Raw genomic sequence first — 19,905 nt, 5'->3', positions numbered from 1 at the left:
TTGTTTTACATGGTTTTAAAATTCAGACGCAACTGGTTCAATCAAAAAGCCGGTCTGATCACTATATATTCGACCATTTATGAAACTAACCTGACATTAAACCGATGATAGTCAGATAGGTACAATGAAAACTGGATGATTCAACATGTCATTATCAAATGTGCATGTTATGTTTAAAAAAATCAAAAAACAAATCAATGATGTTCCAACATGGTACCATAGACCGATAAGGTTAGGCTTAACTAAACTAGTTGCTTTGTTTGAATAATAGCTGTAACAGCTGTATACATTTACATATATACTAGTGTTTAGACGGGCACTCCTTGTCCATCTATCCGCTCTATTTACTGCACTAACACGTGTAAATTATTATGAGAAATTCATAATTAATGGTTTACTCCAAAAGAATCGTAAATCTATGCATCTTTATTGAGGAAGCATTTCATAATTTTAAATGCGACGACGAAAACTTGTTGAACAAACTGGCAAAAAAACAAAGACCTTTACACAAGATAGCAGCTATAGGCCTAAACCGAAGCGAAAACTTGCATGAAATTCCGGCAAAACTTTCTAGCAGAGTTGATTTAAAAATTACAACAAAATACCTAAATAGTATTAGGACAGAAGTATGCCCTTTATAGTGACGGACTGATTTGTATTATTATTGCAAAGGTCGCCGTTTGCTCAAGAGCCAAAGTTTCAATATATTGTTCAAGTTTACCCTGAAAATCACCAATTATTTCCTCCGAATCTCTGCAAGGATTCCTCTTTCTTTTGCTTCACAAGTTCACGTATGCTGGGATTGAAGAAACGATCACGAACAAATTTCCTCTCCTCGGCTTGAATCTCCTTGACAGGACAAGGAAATGGGTTTGGAAGCAGTTTCTTCCCTTGAAGGCGCGCAATTTGCTTCAGACGGGCATATGCTTTCTTCTTAGCCTTCTTCTCTGCTATATATTCCATCTAAAAAGCGCACACACAAAAAATGTAACTATTAGAGGGCAAAAAGTAAGAACAAATTGCGGAATGAACATATTCATGAATCAATTTAGGTTACATACATCTGCTACTTCCATTGCTTCATTCTCACTAATGCCATGCTCTTTTAACTCAAGAACCCTTAAGGCGAATAATCGAGACGGAGCAGGATCGATAGCAGAAAACCTGTTGAACTTGAAACATGAGGACCACAAACAAGTAGACATGAACTGTAACTAATTTAATAGTCCTTCTGATGCAGATGGAAGCATCTAGAAAAAAGACTACCACACACTATGCCTGCACCATCAATTTGTAACAACTATTCCATCGAGGAATTCCTAGTGAATTGATAAAACCAGCTTATAAAATAAATAAAATTAGCGAGGAGCGTTTATATTAAAAAAAAAAAAAAAGTTTTAAGAAACCAAGTAAATCACATAATAGTTTGTGGAAAGAGAACAGCTGAGGACCACAAAACCATCAACTGAACATACAAGGTAAGGTAACAATTAACAGATAGCAAAAGGAAACAGACTCATAGACACATATTCTTTTCATACAATCCGAGAAGACGTGAAGCAGGTCGTTTAACAGCTCGCATGAGTAGTTTCATACTTAAGAACTCAGTTCACCCACTAGAAAGAAGTCCACAATATTGAACATTGAAGAAAGAAAATTAAGCACTACAGTTAGATAACAAACATAAAAATTCTTGAAGGTCGACATTTACCCATTCATGGATCAAAATTTAGAATATCAACTACAAGTTTCCTTCATGTTGATGATGTCGTATCACCATATACAAGCCAAATTCATAAAAGACTACGGCAATACAAAAACTGGGATGAGATGTTTCAAGCATAGAATATGGAAAAACAACAGAGACGAGAAAAAAGACCATACTTGATGGGATCATGGTATTTTGATTCTGGGTATTTTTTATAAAAACTCTTAACATAAACATCCTCAGGAAAAGTGATGGTCTGCAGTTTACCCTCAGGTCGAGGAAACGTTGCTGGTGGTGCCCTGGTAAGCACAATAAAAACAAAATATTAGACGAGTTTTCAACCTTTATATAAAAGGAAAAAAGGCCATAAATGATTAACAGTTCTTAAATAAATATTCGTATAAAAAATTCAGCAGCAAACACATGACATCCAAAGAATTCCTAAATAAATAAACTAAAAAGTATAGCATAGTTCAAGACTGGGAAAAATAACGTCTCTAGCACCATAATCCTAAGTGTGATACAGGAAAAATAATTAAATAAATTTCTGAAAATGGAAAAACTCAGAATAAAGAAACAGACATTGACAAAAAATACCATTGTGCAACAAAAAGAGTCATCAAAGATAAAAATCTAGATAGGAGATTCTCAAGTGGCACAAAAAAAAAAAACGACATTGTAAGAGAAAATAAGTTCAAACATGAAAGATCAGGAGATTAACTGTTCCATGGCTTTGAGCCAAACGGGCTCGGCCTTGGCCAAACCCTTGACGAGCTTTCTGGACCGAGAAAGCAAATCTCCTTTCATAAACGACATTGTTCCCACTTCTTTGATTTTCGTTCTCTGTTGCTAGTTGCTTCAATGCGCCTCTTGCTGTTGCAGGCAACAAAACAAAATTTCAGTTTCAATTTCAGTTAAAAATCAAATAACACAGTTTCAATTTCCCCAATGACAGAAACAAATTTACACTAAGAGTACACAAAATCCGAGCATCACATTTTCAATTTCACACTAATTTCAGTTTCCATTTCCCTTCCCTTTTGTTTTGATTAGGGTTATGGAAAAATTTAAGGTGAAGGTGAAACCAAATTGATTAACAAACTAAAGGAATCAAATCAGAATCAGTACTTACAGCTGGAGGGCGTTGCGGCGGTAATGGAAGGCTGACGTCTCGGCGGTGGGCGGTAATGAACGGAGGAGGAGGAGGTGTCGCTGCTCTCTAAGACAAGAAGAAGGAATAGCGATTCAGATAGGAAAAAATAAAAGTGACATTTGTAATTTTCATAATAGCTCAAGGGTAGTATACTTTGATTAGTGGCCGTGGCTCCGCCACTCTGATTGTTGTGTCCCGTGTCTAGCATCCGTATCGATACTTATGTATTACTCTCTCCGTCTCGTATTAAGTGATAGAGTTGACTCTATCACATATACTGCTACATATTTTTTTATATTTAATATCTTCAATTATTTATTAGAAAAAAATTATAAAAATATAATATTTTAAAAATATTCATCGAGACGAATCCAACAACATCTTATATGATATTATTTATCTTTATATATTAGTAAAAAAAAAAAAATACAATCAAAATATGTCATATCAATAATACACATTTTCAAATATGCATCTAATATGGACGGGGGAGTATGAAATAAGATAAAAACTATCTTGAATGCATTTCAGCAACACAAAAACATAAATTATAGCAATTCATATAAAATTAGACGCTAATTAATAACAATTTTGAAAACTATTTCTTGTTAACCTATTCTATGGAAATCGCAACGAAAATAAAAAAGAGTGTTGTTGATTTGACGGTAATTGTTCTTACCTTGAAGAAACGGAGACCGTTAAACAGAACGGTGGCGGAGGATGAACTTGGAGAGTGGTGAGCAAACTTCGCAGTGTAAACTATTTGCAATGATGTTTGGATGAATTTTGAGTCGAAAATATGGGTTCATTTTAGATTAATCCTTTTCAGAATTTCGATCTCATTTGAATCAATTATTGTAAAAACAAATATTAACTTCGTGATCGACTTCCCACTAAGTCTAACTTAGCAACCCGTGGTATTTTGGATTTTCAGGCGTGTTTATATGTATCAGGTTGTGGCTTGATGGAAGATGCACGACATCTATTTTTGTCTTGCAACGACTTTGGTTCTTTATGGCCTTTAGTGAGGTCTTGGATTGGCTTTGATGGGGCTGATCATTGTGATATTTTAAATCATTGTGCTCAATTTTCACATTATACAGGTGGATTGAAAGCTCGGAGATCCTTTCTTCAGCTCATTTGGTTACTCACGACGTGGGTTATATGGAATGAAAGAAATCATCGGATTTTTCAACACAAAGAAAATTCTATTGATCAATTATTAGATAAAGTAAAATACTATTCATTGTGGTGGTTGAAAGCACATAAGGTTGTTTTTACGTTTGGTGATCATTTGTGGTGGTCGAGCCCTATGTCGTGTTTAGGCATTGGTTAACCACTTCTTGTAATTACTTAGACCAACTTGTATCTTTTATAGTAGTCTTTTCGGTACATCTTGTGCTGTGAAGATTGTTATGGTAGTGTTAATATATTCCATTTTTGCTTGTTCAAAAAAAAACATTAATTAATATTAGAAAATTACAATAAAGTAATAAATAAATTCCTTTGTGAAAAAAAATAAAGTAAAAAATTCCCTAAAAAATATGATGCAAAAATAACAAATAATATACTTGATTTCAGACCTTGTAGAAGTGTGTGTAAGGTCACATCTCGATGTTAAAAAAGTATACGAATGAGTTCAAAGACTCGTCTTTTTTTTGCCTTAGTCCAACTAAGCATGCTGAACTCGTTTGGGTTATCCGACTTGTAATAAGCTAAGATATGAACATCTTAAACAATTACTTCCACTACTTTTATGGAGCTTCTTGGAAAGTGAGAAAACCATAGGAGAACAACTCTTTTAAGGTAGCAATGAAAGATGATAAACTTTAGCGGGCTAGATGCCCTTTTGTAAATTTAATTGTAGTATTGAATGAGGTTAATGCTCACATGAATTTGTCTCATCATTGGTATCATTTGTAAAAGGGAGTCATATCAATATCGTCACAAATTGAAGTAAATACAGTAAATTGGTAATAGAATGCCATGTTAGACTTAGTTACAATCATATGCTTCTTTGAATATACTTAAACCACATTCTAATCTAATTTATGTTTTGCAAGTAGTATTGTGAAGATTTGAAATATTGAGCAGAATGGGGATGGGGTAGCACAACAGTTAAAACAACAAACGAAATAAAGTAACAAACATATGCACATAATTTTATTTCAGTCTTGATAAGAGATAGATAGTTTGAAGATGTTGTGTAAAAAGTAAATTTGGGTATATCACTAGAATAAAGGTCACAATTCAACACATGTAAGAAGAGGGGCAAGGATTCTCTCCATTTAGCAAAATAAATGGAGTATGCAATTTGGAGAGAGATAGACACATAAAATAGGTAGTGTGTCCTACCATTAAATGGATTCCGCCATCATTAATTACTTTTTACTTTTTTGTGTGTCTTTATCTCTCCAAATAGTATAAGAACATTTCTTTTTTGGGATCACAATGTTGCAATAATAGGCTTCTTTGTTTCTTACTTTGATAGCTCTTATTCTTTTCCATCAGAGATAGAGATGTTCATGTTTGTTGTCAATATTGTTGTTAAGATGTTTTGTATTTTTTTTCATCTTTTGATTATGTTCTTGAAATAAGCTTCAATTAGCATATGGTTTAATCTTTGGTTTTTTTTTTCTTTATCTTTTAATTATGCTCTTGTAAATCATGCATCAACTTCTCACTTTTAATCTCTTATATCTTACTTAAGTTCTCTCATATTCATTGAAAGTTCAATTTTTGAGGCGATAAATTTTCATTTACGTTTCCTAATTATGTTCCTTAATAGTTGAAAACATTTTCTTAATGAATTATATTTGGAGATGATTGGTATAATTAAACATACTATTATTATATTTTGGTTAATTTAAAAAAATGTTGTTGAAATCATTTTCTTAATGAATTATCGAGACATTTAGTTGTAATATACTATAAAGTTAGTTTTAGAATTTGAATAGTGGCTTTACATAAGGTACTCAACCAAATTTTAGTTAAAATCTTTAGGTTTAATTGTAGTTTTAGTCCTATATTTGTACTTAATTTTAGTCCCTTAGTTTTAAAATCATTCAATTTGATCCCACCTTCAGATTATTGGATTTAAGTCTGAGATATAGAATTGTTAAATGATGTGACATGTGATCCAATATTTCATGAAATTGCAAGATTATCCCCAAAAAAAGTCAGACAATTATCAACAATTATTGTTGAATTATATTAGAAAATGTAAACCATAAATTCACTGTATATAGTTTAACATAAACTTCAATTCATTACTCCAACCATTAACCGAGTTTAAAAAAAAAAAAACAATTAAAATTAAACTTCAATAAATAGGACAATCATTTTTTTGTCAAACCTTCCACAACTTAAACATTACGTTAAAAATAGACAATCATACAAACAACCTTGAGCCACCGCATTCGATCATAGAATCAGTCCCACTTAACGACTATAGTATACATCCTATTAGGAGAATTATTGATCGTGAACAAAATAACATCACCAACTTTTAAGCCCTTTTCAAGAACAAAATCGTACATCCTCTCCCTGTTTATTTCTGATGCATGCTTCTTGATGCAATGTGAACATCACAGTCATAAGATTTACTGATTTCTTCCTCAAAAAGAAGAATTTTAGATTGATTGATATACAAACTGTTCTCATCAACACATCGAGGAAAATGCTACAATAGATTTGTCAAGAAATCATACAAATTATAATTAATTAACAACAACTTAACAACATGAAAACAACAAAAAATGTTTTGTAAATGTCACAAACCAAAACATTGTTTCCATCCAAAATAAAATCAGTAACATTATACTTCCAATAATGAATATCGACATTTTGAATATTCCCTAATTTAACACCATTGACTTTAACACCATTTTTCCTTCAATCCAAATGATATATAACATAAACAAATAAATCATATTTTTTATCCATTAAAAAAATAAAACAAAACCATATAAAGGCCCATCCATAAAAGGCACAAACAAAAAAGTTATGCCAAAATCCATGACATTTTTCCACTTATCTATATTTTTTAAGTATTTTTTTTTGTCTTCGATGGACTATATATTTTATGGTATAAATATCAACAGAAAAAATTATACTTAATAAACGATTTTTAATTAAGTTTTATCAATATTATAAGCAATTTTAACTATTATCTTAATTTCAGTTTAACAAATAACTTGTTGTATCTTACGGGAAAAAAAAACGCATGTATTGGGCTGTAAAATGAAAGACCTAACAAAAAAACTACCAAAATTACATAGCTTTTTAGTGCATAAATTCTAGAATGAAGAAAGTAAATTGAAGCAATATATTGCTAGTTTTCCAAACACACCAATCAAAACATATAATTAAGATCAAACATAGTTTCCATTGCAGTCTTGCACAAAGTACAATTGTATATCAAGAAATAATCTACGACCAACATAAATATTCCTCTAAATTAATGTCCCACTAAATATAAAAACTATTTGAGTGTATGAAATCTATGCATTAAAGTTCTTAGAGTCGTGATTCAGTTAAATCAATATTATTTGTCACCCTTTTCCTAAATAATAATAATTAGTTTGCTATCTTTAAAACTAATTTCATCAAATGTTTCAAAAACATATTTTAGTGAAATGCATGATAGTAGAAAACCACTATCATAACATCATTTCCATGATACAATTTCACCTCTTTGTCTTTAATTTTCCCAGGTTTGACCAAAATGAAATTTCCATGAGACAGTTCCACCTTGTTTTCTTTAGATTTTCAGGCTAGACTAAAATGAAATTTTTAATGCATAAATTTAGGTGATAGTAATTTCTATTATAGATTTAATATCCTTTAAAAAATATAGAAACAAATTATAGTAAGATATCATACTTTCTAAAAAAAAAAGAGCAAGATATCATAAAAGTGCAATCAAACAATTACAATTATTCAGCTTTCTATTTATAATCTGAGTAAGTTTGGCTCTTTCAACTGATCATCATGCCAGACATCACCGTGGGAGACGACTTGAACACTAAAGTAACGGATCTTGAAATGCAATTGAAGTCACTTGAGATGAATGTAGAATCCATTAAATTGGATGTGACAAAACAACTTGCTGAAATGAAGGATAACATAACTAAACTTTAGGATAAGCTCTTTTATTTGTTGATGACGGCAACAAGTTCTACAAATTTCGCAAATCTGTGGACAATCGAAAAGTTTGAGGAGTTCGTTATAAAGGATTAATTTTATGTTTGAGGAAGTTCTGCGAATGTTGTGGAGCAGTACGGGAAACCTTGGTAGACACCAGATAAAATATTGAGGAAGTTGTGCTTTGAAGCTATGATGCTCGCAAAGAAGTTTGAAACATTCTCCATTCAACTTGTTCCCCAGGAATGTAATGGTGGAGCTATCAATCACGGCAGCAGAACATGCCGTTAATTGTCTCCTTAAAAATCAAGAAGATGAAGAGCAATTCCACTCATCAAGAAAAACGTATGTTGTGACTATCTATTTTCTAACGTTGAATGTTTGTTTGATGATCTGATTTACTTTTTTCAGTTCAACCATAAAAAAAAATTACAATTTATAAACACCAATAAAATACAATTATCTCATGTATATTTCTTAATCATTGATGTAATCATCGAGTCACATACCTGTTAAAGTAAGAGATTGACTATTTATCACCCACCATCACAAAAAACTACTTGGAATGAATCTATATATATATATATATATATATATATATATATATATATATATCAAGTGAGAGCACTTCTTAATATGAGAGATGAGAGGATTCAATACTAACCATTAGATTAATCTTCACTATAATCATTAATTTTAATAAATGTAGCGTAACATTGATCTCCTCCCCTTTTCTTTTCTTCCTTAAAAAAAAACACAAAAACTCTCCTGCATCTTCTTCTCTTCTCCCTTAACATTTGTTTTTTCTTTCAATCAGCCAACAATTAATTTCTTCAACAACAAAAAAATTTAATTGTTCTAGAGAATAAAACAAAAGCAAGTTAAGATAATCTACAACAGTAAGAAAGGAACTTATTTAACATTAAGAGGATAGAGGATCCAATTGTAGTGGTTCCGCGATAGTACGGGTGCAGGTACGATACGATACGGGTACGCAGATACGCAAAATTATTAAATTTAGGATACAATCGGCTAAGATACGTTAATAAAATATTTATACTAAAATTTATATGCATGTAAAATACTTAGAAAAAACATTGACTATATAACCATAAAAGTCACAATTTACAAAAAATAATACATGTGATCAAAATAAAAATGTAAAGTTTTCGTAAAAATCATATTCTATTTTCATTCACATGTTAGATATCAACAAATACATCAATAAAAGAACTCAAAACAAAGTTTGTTTAATGTTGATTGATTGAATCTCCTCTCTCTCTCGCTTTCATCTACCAAAAACATAATTTTTAATTGGTTAATCGAAAAACAATTATAGTCATTCATATCTTAAATTGACTCATATACATCTCCAATTTTTACAACACAATCTCATGTTTTTACCCTTCATTTATTCCTCCAGGATACGTCTCAATGAAGTATCTTATAAGTATCCGATAAAATATATATTTTAAATTAAAATAGTTAATTCTGATACTCTGTGGATATATATCTGAGAGTATCTGCGGAGTATCGGTATTCGATACTAGTACGTCTTCATTTTGGAGTATTCGGACTTCATAGGTTAACATCAATTATCAAAACATTTTCGATTCAACAATTCTCTACAAATCACAAAAAAAAAAAAAAAAAAAAAAAGGATTAGGTCAAAACAAAAGTAAACGTTGTTAAGAAGTGTTCTACCTCGAAGAAATGGTGACGGTGAACTGGAGACTGGCAGCGTGGGATGAGATGATGACAACGACGAAACTGGAGATCGGGGGCGAAGTGCGAACTGTTTGCATTGACGTTTGATTGGTTATAATATGTCCTTGTTGGTTCCTTTGTCTGATCGGTCAAATAGTGAAAAACAAATGGGGAGACGACAAACTCAATCTAATACTTTTTTCCTTTTTCTTTTTATCATGTTCTAAACATGCCTGAAAAGAAAATATTCAAAAAATTAATAATAATTATTTTTTAGCATAACATATTTGAATAAAATGCTAAAGAAATTATGATATAAGACAAACCACCGGCCAATAGAAAAGAAACATTACACACTTCAGAGGCAACATTGTTACATAGAGAAAATCATAAAATATATACTGATATACAAAATTTAAGGATATCATATTGTTGTTACCTCTGCAAATGAGATGCGGTAACACCAAAGGAAAAATTGGACCAAAAACAACAAACAAAACTTTTTAAGTAACTTTGAATACATCAATATACCTACCACATAAACACTCAGTTACATAAAAGGCTACATCTTGCTCCGGACTACACCAAACCCACTCCTTCTATATTTGCATCACAAATCATGTTCGCAACTAATATTATGCAAAACACTTGAAGCCACAATCATCCATTATAATCTATATTTTGTAAAACCAACATCCTATGATAGCATATAAAATGTAGTAGAATTGTTTGGTTGAAGGAAGGCTTATAAGAATTGTTTGGTATTACTTATATATCAACAAGATGCATCTTCTTTTTTGGTAGCCCATTCCAAGAAGTTTTCTGGTTAGCGTGCGAGTGAGGACAAAACACGCTGGAAAGACTCGTGTTGGTTTGTAGAGTTAGTCGGCATGTTTAAAGTCGTCTGGAATGTTACAAGATCAACTTATGCATATTTTATTTCTTTTTTTGACAGTGGAATTTGTTAGTTGCTAAAGAGAGATTCATTCTTATTAATATTTGAATAAGGGTCATTAATATGTTGAAGTCTTTGTTATTAATTTTTTTTATTACGTAAAAGATTCACATATACCAAAATATATAAAAATATTATAATAGTTTTCTTGAAGATATATTATGTGAAAACTATATCTTACAAAAACTACTCAATGTCAGATTAGGAACAAATCTTTCCTCTTTTTTGACAACCACCAAAGATAATAAACATGGAAAATTATGAAATAAATCACCCAGCATAGCAAAACTATACCTAGCCACCAACTAGCCACAACATTAAGTGAAGTTTAGGATTCGTTGTGTTAATTCAATATATCTTTGCGTTTATTTAATTTGAAACAAATGAAATGAGAAAGCCAAAAAAGAAAATCCTAAACTACTAAATAATGATGATATAAACCCCACGTGTAAGACTTTTACAGGAGAAAGACATGAAATGTGTATCATAAGATGTCTATTCACTTTGTAAATAAATAGTACACCCACACAGACATATATAAATGGACAAAACCTAATTTCCAATCTTTGTCATTTATTTCCCTACTCTTTCCACGTCACTACTAATAATAAAAATTAATAATCCTTACTACACTTTGTTGACTTACTACGTAATTAGCATTTAGAGCTTTAGAATAACATGATTTAGACAGCTTGATTTAGTACTTCACATCTTAGAATTCCTTGAACTTGATCAAACAGACTTCGTAGCCCATATTTAGGGTCAGACAAGACTTGAAAAAAGGTCCTAAAATTCTTTGAAAAGATGAAAGCGGGTACTAAATTAGTATCAAATTAATAGTCTATCTTCCATAAGCATGATGATAAGTAAAAAGGTCATACTAAAGATTGCCTTTATGCATGAATCTATAAAAAGAAAGGAAAATACTACATTATATCTTAAGGGTATAAGTTAAGAAACTAATTTTTTTTAAGAAAAGTTAAGAAACTAATTAAAAAGTAAAAATAAAATCTTAAAAATTATATATTCTTTATTTTAAAAACTCAAAATTTTATCTTTTCAATACAAATTTATTGGTTAATTCCTTTAAAAGTGAAAATAAAATCTTGAAAATTATGTATTCTTTATTTTAAAAGTTCAAAATTTTATCTTTTCAATACAAAATTTATTGGTTAATTTCTTTTTCAACTTCTTAAGTTGTATCTTAAGGGAACAAGTAAGCATGACTCAAAAAGAAATTTTGTTTTAAAAAATATAAGTTAAAATTTTGATTTAAAAATATAAGTCAAAATTTTGATTAAGTACTAAATGCCCAATTTTTTTTTGTTCGCGTGAACTTATCTCAGTAGGTAAGGACAATGCATAATATATGCAAGGTTCCCGGACACCAAAAAAAAAAGATGCACAATTTTTTACACAAAAATCACTTTTTTAACTCCTTAAACAATATTAAAAGGAACTTGTTAATACTTTTTATTTATTTATGAAGACACGGCATTATTGCATTGAATGACACAAACTTAATCATGTCTTTGATTGCCATTAATGTTATTTAATCATATCTAAAGTGAAATTTAGGGATTTGGATTCTCTCCAACCATTTCTCTCATGTTGTTTGTTCCGCCATAATCTAAGTCATTCATTCACTTTTTTTTTCTCTCTCTTTGGTACTGTTTTTTTTCTTTTCTTTCTTTCATTTATGAGTCAATCAACTATTGGATCAGAAAAGAAGAGGAGGCTGCACAAAAAAGGCATGAGAGGATCCAAATCTGAACTTTAGATACTCCTCATCAACTTTTGATATTATAATTCATCAAGAAGCAATTTCTTTAACCATATAATTGTTACAATCACAAATATCTATTGATTTTAACAATATTATTCTCTACTTGAAAAAATAATTATGTCCAATACTGAAGAATGGCTCCTTGCAACCATATAATTTTTTGTCCACAATTAAAAGCTCGAACTTGAGACCTTATTTAAGAGATTTAAGCTTAGTTTCATTTGATACAAGATCCTAAAATCTAGTTGTTCATTGATCTCTCCTGATATTTTTTATGTATATGTGCATTCATGAACATTAAAAATGTTAGACCAAGATTGAACGGTCTAGAATTTAAGTTAGGTATTTTATATTTAAAATAAATAAATAAAATCTACATGTTTTTTGCATTATATAATCTTAATCCAACGAATATCAATATCCTAAAAATATGAATAATGCTCAAATTTGCGACGACATGCAATCCAAATCCATTAATCAATGCATTTCTAATCAAATAACTTCATTATCTATCAAATTAAATGGTATGCATTGTCAAAGTTATCTAATATGCTAGCAAATATTTGTATACAAATACAAATAGTAATAATGAATTAATTAATTTTTCTCTCATAATCTCAGATCCCTAAACATTCTAAGCAAGCTAGGTGACATTAATATCTCGCCCCCCTCGTCCGCTACAGAAAGCCAGTAAGATTAGAGAGATAGGTCACTCCCACCCACTCATTTTCTCAATCATAACACTATCACCCCACACTACACCCACTCTCTTCTTTTACACGCGCACACAAACATACATTCATTCTTCTAATCAATCTTTTCTTCATAATCTTGTCAAAAATATATTTTCTTCATAATTCATAACCCACTTTTAATTAATTTTATTTTACCCTACTTATTAATATCTTGTTTTCCCCGACCAGTCTAGTCCCATCCTAACCATTCACAATTTTGTACACATCCTCTCTCTTTCTCTCTCTCTCTATCTCTATTTTTCTATTAAAAAAATTATCGAAGTTTTTTTATATTTATTTTTAACAATCTTTATGATTCTTTGGCTTAATATATATTCCTCTTGCTAGTCTATAAATTCTTGATCTAACTTGTTCAATTTATTTCAGTGAAGAGTTTCTCTCCTCTTTGATCTGCTTATATAAGCACAAACAAAGGACAATTACCTACAAATTTAAGAAAAAAAAATGTCAATGGATATGAATATGATGGCTACAAATGAACGTGTTTGTTATGTTCACTGCAACTTCTGCAACACTACTCTAGCGGTACAATTCTGAATTCTCTTGTTTTTTCTAACCTTGTTATCATGTCTTTCATCATCTAATTTAATTTTGTTTCCTATATTTCTTAATAACAAGGAATAAGTGAAGTGAATTTCTTGAATTTAACTTAAGATCAAGAATTAATTAACTTTTATGTTATATTTTATGAGAAAGTGCAACTGGGTTTTCTTCCGTATAAACTCTACTATATATATATATACTGAGAATTTCAGCTACATATAGTGCTAATTTGAAGGGTGGTAAATAAATAAATTATAAAATATAAGATTGAATGAAGCAATTCCAAGGTGTTTGTTTGTTTAGAAACAAAAATCCAAAATGCATAATTTGAAGGCTGTGAATGAATGAATAGGTAGGGCTAGACTCACAGAGAAGGTATATTAGGGTTCATTCTATTATATATGAATCCCTTTCCCTTTTTAAATTGATTTATTTAATTATTCAGGATAATAAATAGTATCATGTGATCTCATATGCCAAAATTAACATATTTATTTTATTATTTATTAAACATGAAAAGAAATCTCTTTCTCTGATATGTCTGTCAAAGTTGGGTGGTATTCTGTTCATCATGATTTGGCAGTGAATGGTCATCTTTTTTGTGATCAAGTTTTTTTCACAATTTTGGACATGTTGTAGAGATCTATTAATCAAGTCAAGACAAATTCATCCCAAGAACCAGAAAGAAAAAAAAAAACCTATTTCATCTTTATTTATTTTTTTCATAAAAAAATGTGTGTTGAAATTACTCCTTTTAAGAAAGCACCATCTTTCTTTCTCTGTTGAAATTAATCTTGTTATTGTGTTTGATTCATGATTATGAAAAATCAATCAAAATCTTGAACTTTTCTTTATTCATAGATAGCCCTATATGCTATCCTTTGATCTGTCTATAGCTTTTATGATTTTTTTCTGTTCAAGTCATGTCATTTTCACTCTCTCTCTTTCAATATGAGGTCTCTGAATGAGTCTTCACAATTTCTATCTTTTATCATATATGGCTTGCAGTGTCAGAAAATATAAAAAGTAATGCGCACCATTGTGAGAGTGCTAACTTTTATCATATTTAAACCAATGTCATATTTGTCAGATCCTATATGCAAATGCTTCCTCCTTGCTATAATAATAACTTGTTTATATTCAATTTCATATAGTACTGCACATGCACACTTCTTCCTATACCTGTACAGTAGTACACACCTCTCATTCTCTCTCAACTCTCAACCTCTTATTTGTCCTCTTATGTTTATGTTTTCAATTTTTCTTCAACTATCTAGTTGCATTAGTTTTCAAAGTTGGTGTTTGGAGTGTGATAGTTGACTGAAAAAAACAAAAATAAATATTTGTACTAATATTGAAGAAAATGATGGTCCAAAGTATGAATTTAAAGCATTGAGAATCCCAATTAAGAGGATAGAGATATGACTATATAGGCTTGTAGCTTTCTTTCTGTTCCTCCTATTAATTATGACAGATTCTTTGAGGTTATTCAACTGATTTTAGTTTAGTTTATATGCTAGGTAGGAACTATATAGTAATAAAGTTTTAATTTGCAGGTTAGTGTTCCATGCAGTAGCTTGCTGACTATAGTGACAGTTAGATGTGGTCATTGTGCTAATTTGCTTTCTGTTAACATGGGAGCAACATCACTTCAATCTTTTACTCCTCAACAAGATCACCCTCAGGTATAATTAATTCCATTTTCAGTTGCTTAAATTGTTCTTCTTAATTTGTGGTAAATGACTCTTATATATGGAAATGAAATGTTGCATCATAACATACATATATACAAGTTTATAACTAAACTCTATGTGTTTATCATGTCTTTTATATTAAGTTAAGTTTCTAATTTGTTTGTAATGAATTTACAGAAACAGCAGCTTATAAACTGTCATCAAGAAGCAAGCAGGAAGGAAGTTGTAGGATCATCATCATCATCATCATCTTCTTCTTCAAAGTGCAAAGCATTTCAGCCTTTAGTCCATGAGCAACCTAGGACTCCTCCAATTCGTCGTGAGTGCTACTCACACCCACACTCTATAATTTCCTTCTAAATTGATTAGCCTTTTGATCTACTAGTTAAAAAAATTAAAAGAAACTGAAAAATTTCAGATCCAATAACATGAAATATCTCCTCTAATTCTATGGTCAAAAACATTATAATTGAAGATCAATTTCATTTTTCCACCTAATTCAATTCTTTCAAATAGTATATATATTTATTTTTAAACTTGAACTAACTCTCAATTCAAAAAAAGGCTCTCTCAAATATCACTCTTTCCAACTTAAATCCTAAATATATAAAAAGGAAAAAGAAATATAAAAAATAAGAAGTTTTAATTTTTAAGTATATGAAATTTGTCACTTTAATTTAGTCCATACTCTTCATCTAAGTTTGGATCAGTGCGGTAGGAAATCTTGCATTTCAATCCATATTTACCGCAAATTTTATTTTATGAAGCTACAAATTGAAGCTTCAAGGTTACCGTGTCGTGTCATCGCGGTTTGCTCCTAATTCAAACATATTGTTAATATGTTTGAGACTAAAGAGACACATTTATATACATTTACGAATTAAAATAATGAATTTTTATATACTTTAAAAAATCATTTATGTTGTATAACAAGTTTTGAGTACTCTACTTGTACTCCCTATTCTATATAACATGAGTGAAAAATTGATACTCCATACTTTTGTTTGGTGCTAGTATTATGTGTATAAAATTACTTTCAAGTTTAATATCATTTTAAAATGATATAAATATAAAAAAAAATTACATATGATTTAATGATTGGATATTGGACATCTTATTACCCAATAAAACCTAAGGATACCATAATGTTAAACATGATATAATCAAAAGAAATATAATATCTTCGGTCTTAAATTTGTATCAAATACATTTACCTATTTACTTATATTTAAGACAATAGGGAGAGAGCACTTGATGATTAAGTTATTTATTATATGAATAAAGTTAACCTGGGGGGTAATAGGAATTGGTTAGGCCACAGACTGAACAATTTCGTTACATAAGGTCAGGCTTGAAGGACAAAATAACTCAGACTAGTTAGTTACAACACAACAGGCAGAAGTAAATGAAAGTAAGGTCATGATTGAGGCCACTTGTCCTAAAAAACTGAGTATTTTTCATAAGAGTGGCCGTTCATCTCTCTGAGTTTCCACTTTCTTTAGGTACAAAACTACCCAAAATTAGCCTATTATCTTCACATCATCATTTAACTGTCCCCAACTAGATGTTGACATTTCATAACAAAACTAACCCCATTCTTTAATTTATTGCAATCATGTTGTGCCCTAGAACTAGACCAATATACATGTGCTAATTAGTTTCACAAAATCTTTATTTTAGCCACTCAATCATAATTAATTCACACATTTACTATTTTAAGTAAGAATTTCATCTCACTCTTTATAACACCTCATGATGATTCTTATTGGTAGTGGTACTTCAATACCATTTTAGTGTCTTGAGTTTGCCCTATATAATGATAGTAATTCCTCCAACTAATGGGCCTGTTGTTAAATACTTTAGCCCCACTTGATTTTGGTCCTGGAAGAAAATCATATTTATTTCAAACAAAAAAAGAAAAGAAAATCATATACTTATTGTTACATATATACTATCCAATTTCTTTGATAGTTCAAGCTGATTATATAATTTTATGATTAATACAGCTCCAGAGAAGAGACAACGTGTTCCTTCTGCTTATAATCGGTTCATTAAGTAAGTAACATTTTCCAATTTGCAATTCTAAGATCAACTCTCCATCTATTCTTGTGTTTTTGTGTTTTTGTGTATCTACCTCTAATTAATGTATATAGTTTAATAGAGTTTGGTCTCAATGCTCTAAAAATTAGTTTAATCACAAAGCTGATGACAATGGTTATTCATGATTCAATTGATATAGTGTTGGTCGAACTACACTAATTCATGAATATATTAAAGAAAAAGACATATCAGCTATAACCATAAATAATTTTATACAAATATAAATCCATGTCAGATGAATTTTCAGCAAATCAAAAGTTTAATTATTTTTAGCAATAGAATACACTCTAATCCTAATAAAAAAAATATATGCAAAATAAGTATTGGAAACTCAGCAACATTTTAAAAGGAAAGTACATTTTAAAGTTCAATGCAACATTAATTATAGTTTTATCAATAATAGTCTTAGTTGTTGAAGACATAAAAATAGATGAAATGAAATGAAATGATAAATTATCAACATTATAGGAAAAAAAAGAAGATAAATAATGATATCAAAATTTTATTGATTTTCTCCGTATGTATTTTTTATGTAACTTTTAAAACTAATTTTAGGTCCTTAAAAAAAACTAATTTTAGACATGCAATTGCTTATTCATTAGATGCTACTATATACTATCTCCCATCCTATGTATTAGAAAAATTTGGATTTTTTTGTTTGTTCTAATTACAAAATAAAATAAAAATAGTGACACATTTTAGTCTTACTTAAGAGTATGCATCTTGAGCTTAATAATTTTTGTTTTTTAGTCTTAAATATATACTGTATAGGGCTACCTAGAGGTAGTACTTTATCAGATATGCATGTAATCATTCAACAAATTTACAAATATATATGTAAGAGCCTTCTATCTTTTGGTTTTAGGGAGGAAATACAAAGAATTAAGGCTAGTAATCCAGATATCAGTCACAGGGAAGCATTTAGCACAGCAGCTAAAAACGTGAGTTCAAATCTTAACATATAACTATTTTTCCTTTTTCAGCATATACATACATTCTGGCACATGATTGCATGAAAGTTCCATATCAATTTTTCCCATCACATGTGTGGCTTACACAATAAGAGATAACTTTGTCGTTTACATAATATTTTTGTTGAAACTTTACCATTCAAGGCCAAAGGTTAATATTGAAAATTTGAGGTATATATATAAAGGGAAACCAATAATATACTTCAAGTGCTTCCTATAACGAGGGTTGTTCTTATTTAAGCAACTATGGTGACAAATGCAATCGTGCATGCAAAGCTGAGTTTTTTTTTTTTTTTACAAATATGAACAAATTATCATTTTTCTTTGCATTTTTTATAAGCAAATTTAACAGTCCAATAATCTTTAATAGAAAATGAGGTAAAGTTATAGTGGCCCTAGACTAGTACATACGTGATCATTCCATTTTATGCTTTCCTTTTAATGATATTATGCAACTATAAGGTTGACTTTGTGATTGAGGTGAAGATGTTAAGAAGTGAAATAATAAATAGTAAAAATGTTCAAATTCCACCCTAAATACATTACTAGCATTTTCCCTTTTAAAAATATTTTAACAATATTAATTTGCTAGCCAAAAAGATGAAATTATCGCAACTTTTTGATAGCCAATTTGCACCCTTCAATATTAATTTGCAACTGCTAGATTGTGGTACAAAAACTTTGGTACCACTGATTTTTCTGCCAGCTGATTGTCTCGTTTAAATATGAATATATATGCAGTGGGCACATTTTCCTCACATTCACTTTGGATTAAAGTTGGATGGTAGCAAGCAAGCAAAGTTGGACCATGGGGTTGGGGAAGCTACTCAAAAGTCTAACGGATTCTATTGATACATATAAAATGGAATTAAGTCTATATAATTATCGATCCGTTGGTTTTTTTCTGTTCTTGACGTGAAAAAAAAAATGAGGTTAATACAGTTTCCCATTCACACAATTGCATGGGGGACTCTTATCAAAATTAACCTCTTCCCCTCACCTTGTTTAAGTAATAATAGTATATGTATTTCCCTTTCCTATAATGATTTTATTGTGATTGCATTAACTATTATGTTGAACTTAGGCACTTGTTGAGTAAACATTATAAATTATAAGCTTCTTCAATAATTTTTCTTGATGTGTTTTTCTTAATTAGTACTATATCTTATCCCTATACATAAATCTCTTTTTTATTTTATTTTAAAATTGACCTTATATATATATAATGATTTTTAAATTATATGTATTGATTATGTTTTCTAATTAACATACTTTGTTAAAAATATAGTAGAGATGTACATGGGTCGCTTTATACCGGGTTGATTTAGCCTGAGATTTAACCCAATAATAGACACTCAGGTTGGATTTAGTGGATAAACTTGAGATTA

General features: G+C 30.0%; 2 protein-coding genes across 5 annotated transcripts; one reads left to right on the top strand and one right to left on the bottom strand.

The window, feature by feature from the left end:
* Positions 1–445: 445 nt before the first annotated feature.
* On the bottom strand, positions 446–3,051 carry LOC11418028 (uncharacterized). 2 transcript variants are annotated; one of them, XM_039830741.1, is made up of 5 exons: positions 2,837–3,051; positions 2,430–2,581; positions 1,885–2,007; positions 1,062–1,164; positions 446–963 (listed from the first exon to the last, which is right to left on the bottom strand). In XM_039830741.1, exons 2-5 carry the CDS (start codon positions 2,522–2,524, stop codon positions 730–732), a joined length of 555 nt encoding a protein of 184 aa, XP_039686675.1. In that variant the 5' UTR covers positions 2,525–2,581; positions 2,837–3,051; the 3' UTR covers positions 446–729. The 2 variants fall into 2 exon arrangements, with proteins under 2 accessions (XP_039686675.1, XP_003596927.1); XM_003596879.4 differs by having other exon boundaries at positions 2,841–3,050.
* Positions 3,052–13,211: 10,160 nt separating this feature from the next.
* LOC11416031 (putative axial regulator YABBY 2) lies at positions 13,212–19,645 on the top strand. 3 transcript variants are annotated; one of them, XM_024776259.2, is made up of 7 exons: positions 13,212–13,407; positions 13,576–13,734; positions 15,309–15,437; positions 15,624–15,765; positions 17,453–17,501; positions 18,412–18,487; positions 19,259–19,645. In XM_024776259.2, the coding sequence occupies exons 2-7, from the start codon at positions 13,654–13,656 to the stop codon at positions 19,367–19,369; spliced, it is 588 nt and encodes a 195-aa protein (XP_024632027.1). In that variant the 5' UTR covers positions 13,212–13,407; positions 13,576–13,653; the 3' UTR covers positions 19,370–19,645. The 3 variants fall into 3 exon arrangements, with proteins under 3 accessions (XP_024632027.1, XP_003596925.1, XP_024632028.1); XM_003596877.3 differs by lacking the exon at positions 13,212–13,407 and having other exon boundaries at positions 13,458–13,734; XM_024776260.2 differs by lacking the exons at positions 13,212–13,407; positions 13,576–13,734 and adding an exon at positions 14,791–14,944.
* Positions 19,646–19,905: the final 260 nt, after the last annotated feature.

Source organism: Medicago truncatula, chromosome 2 (genome assembly GCF_003473485.1).
Source record: "Medicago truncatula cultivar Jemalong A17 chromosome 2, MtrunA17r5.0-ANR, whole genome shotgun sequence".
Classification (NCBI taxonomy): Eukaryota; Viridiplantae; Streptophyta; class Magnoliopsida; order Fabales; family Fabaceae; genus Medicago; species Medicago truncatula.
Note: the sequence above shows the minus strand (reverse complement) of the source record. Positions and strands in the feature narration are given on the sequence as shown.